This window comes from Anopheles darlingi, chromosome 2, assembly GCF_943734745.1.
Source record: "Anopheles darlingi chromosome 2, idAnoDarlMG_H_01, whole genome shotgun sequence".
Taxonomy (NCBI): Eukaryota; Metazoa; Arthropoda; class Insecta; order Diptera; family Culicidae; genus Anopheles; species Anopheles darlingi.
Genome location: NC_064874.1, coordinates 15,776,501 through 15,779,591, shown reverse-complemented (window position 1 = coordinate 15,779,591; position 3,091 = coordinate 15,776,501). Strand labels below are relative to the sequence as shown.

The 3,091-nt window shown below is 43.8% G+C and overlaps 1 protein-coding gene across 9 annotated transcripts in view; it reads left to right on the top strand.

The window, feature by feature from the left end:
• Positions 1 to 2,055, top strand: part of LOC125950983 (extended synaptotagmin-2) — a 20,629-nt gene extending 18,574 nt beyond the window's left edge. For all 9 annotated transcript variants that reach the window (XM_049679431.1, XM_049679425.1, XM_049679424.1 and 6 more), the window contains 2 exons: positions 1 to 163; positions 243 to 2,055. The exon at positions 1 to 163 is cut by the window's left edge and continues 845 nt beyond it. In XM_049679431.1, the coding sequence (XP_049535388.1) occupies positions 1 to 163; positions 243 to 332 (253 nt within the window). In that variant the 3' untranslated portion in view covers positions 333 to 2,055. The remainder of the gene's footprint in view (positions 164 to 242) is intronic.
• Positions 2,056 to 3,091: the final 1,036 nt, after the last annotated feature.

The following is a 3,091-nucleotide window of genomic DNA, read 5'->3' as shown; positions in this document are numbered from 1 at the left end:
GAAGGAATCGAAGCGCAAGACGAACGTGGTGAAAGATAACTGTGACCCGGTGTTTGACACCACGTTCGAGTACATCATCTCGAATGCCGAACTCGTTAACTCGGAGCTAGAGGTGACGGTTTGCACCCAGAAGGGCTTCTTTGGTAGCCCCGTAATTGGCATGGTAAGTAGAAGGCCAACGCTACCAGAAAAGTCTAGCGCGACGAAACTTACGCTGTGTGTAATTACTTTTTTCTTTTTAGCAAAAACTCTCTCTCAACGATCCGGAAATTTCGAGCGGACAGGGCATCCGGGCTTGGTACGATTTGCTTCCGGAATCGAAATTTGAATAAGCCGTTTAAAAACCGCACCTTTCATTTCGATATTGTATTTACTTTACTTACAACGATCAAGCACATACAGTGATCGCACAGCGAAAGGAATCGTTTTACTTTTAATCAATAAGAACACGAAGTATGTTACTATGCCAGTTTTGATGGATCCGCATGTTGAATCGAGTGAAAATCGCACCGATGTTTTGAGAACCGTAGCATGGCTTGATGTTTTAAAGAATACTTTCCAAAAATTTTGTCCCGCAATAGGGATCTCACTGGGTGCGTGTGCACATAATATGTGCGTGTAATGTTTGGGAAATGTTCGTCATCTGAATCCACAGCAACATACACAAGAGGGCATTTTTATCGAAAATAAATGAAAACATGTTTTAAACACAATCCTCAAGATACAAAAATGTTGATACCCATGACTACAATTTGGCACCATAAACGATGGTTGCAAGGAAGACACCCTCCATTTTAATTGTTAGCTCAAGACGGAACAATTTACTACATTTGCCGTGATGTGTGAATATATTCTGAACACATTACTAGATGGTAGTTAGCCATAGACGGGTAGTTATTATCATTTGAAAAGCAGAGCTGGCGCCAACGAATTTGATTAGCTTCGTCTGCCACGCGTTTTAAAATACAATCAATCGAAAGATGTCTCCAAAATGTGTCAATTAATTCGAAAGCTCCCTTTGAAATTCGGTATCAATCGCGGTATCCAGGGAGCGGTTCTTAGCTATGAGCGTGTAGCGCTTAAGCCACCGTCTTGCCGGCCAACAAACATTGCCTAACGATGTTTTGGCGAGCGGCAAAAGGCATGCATGTATGTAGTCTGTAGAAGGTTTGTTTGAACACCTTGGATGGAAGAGCAGGAAGAACCATCGCCTAGAATCATGCATATTGACCATTTCTTGCGGCGAACTCAAACGTTTTGAACGTGTTCAGGTTGTGTAAATATTAAATTTGCATAGATATCCAACAGTGCTCTATTCCGCTCTCTCGCTCTGTCATCGATTGCATTTGCTTAGGAGAAAAAGGGTGAATGTTACTATATCTTGCGTTTTGGATTCAGCAGATTCTGTCTATCATACCCCATTGATGCATGTTATGGGAACGAATAGGGAATAGCAAAGAAAAACCCAAAAAATCCCAAGCAAAACTTATCGAGTTTCCTCAGAAAAGGATAATCTTACATAGCAACTGATAAATATACATTGGCAGAGGTGCTGTCGCAGCTTTTAGCACATGGATTTACACGGAACACAGGAACAGATGCGATATTTAGAAACCTATTCGTAAGCGGCCTACAGAAATTGCTTACACTTTGTGAACAGAGAAAACAGGCAGATAACAGAGAACGTGAAAACTGAGTGAGAACAGAAGAAGCCTTTCGGAAATTCTCGTGAGTATAAGGTAGATGAGTGCATTGAAGTCGATACAATACCTTTTAAATGTTCGCTCTTTGCACCATATAAAAGTACTCCATTATCGCACAGCATTGCTTGCTTCGCTGTAGGTTTTTTTTTGTAAAGAGGATATATGAAATTCAAATTTTTGAACAGACCTAGCGCACTATAAAGCCAGCGCACCATCTGAACGTATCTAAGTGGATCAACCGTGCTTTGAGTAGTGTGTGCATTAGTACAACGCGCCAGCAGCCGTAACAACTCGTGAACGCAAAGCGAAAAAAATAAAAAAGAAATGAAAATGTTGTTCCGTTCCACCGCGACTATGTATCTCCTGTAAGTTTACCGATAAGACCAACCCTACTGGTTTATAATTCTCCATACGACATTGTAGCCCGTTCGGAAAGGTAGCTGCGGCTCCAACGCGCTTTTTGCTTGATCAGCCGGAACCCGGCTATGGCGTGGCTGATAGTAATGTGTGTTGGAGCACCATTGGGGTGCCCGTTAAGCTACCCGGCTATAACGGGTTAGCAGGAGTTATTCAAATCAACCGAATTTGTATGCAGAAAGCGCCAACTTGAGAACTAAGGTGTGTGATTCCATCGATTGACCCGACTCAGAAATGCTCATTATGAGAAGCGCCGATGCGTGGCGTTATGCTTTAGTCGAGATGACCCCACCAAAGGACGCCGTAAGCAGCAGACAAACGCGAGAGCGAGAGAAAGAGAATCGTTTGGATCGCTTGGGGAGGAAGAAGAGAGAACGATTGTCCATTTGCAGCATTGCGTTATGTTGTATGTTGGTAGGGAGCATCATCGTACGCATAATAACCCTGCTTGTATGTAGTAGTGGTATCGACATTGCGCTTGTATCGATTTTTCCCTTCCAAAAAAACCCTGCCTTGTTTGTAAACATTTGAAACCGCAGCAAAAGGGGACGCCATTGGCTACCACGTGTTCTGCACAAGTTTCCATAGATGCTGGCTAGCTGCATAACTTTTGTGGGAATTACAACAATGCCTTCTGGATGCATCTCTAGCGCAGTGCGAGAAAATACCCAATTCCCATTCGAAATATTACTCCAGCAGGCGCTTTGTTTACAATCATTGGCCACCGGAAACAACCGGAACCGCGACGCCCCATATCGGCGCTTGCGCGGACGGAGTTTGCCATTCAATGGAATAGTGGTTTCAACTAGGGGAAAGAGCGAGGGAGAGAGAGAGTGAGCAAGCGCGTACTACCTTTCCTGTTCTCGCAGCAGTCGCAAAAGGCCAGCACTAAATTGTAAACACGAGTCTCTCAACTCGTTTGCCCCGCCACCCCTCCCCTGGGATTTTATGTTGGTGTTGGTGATGTTTGG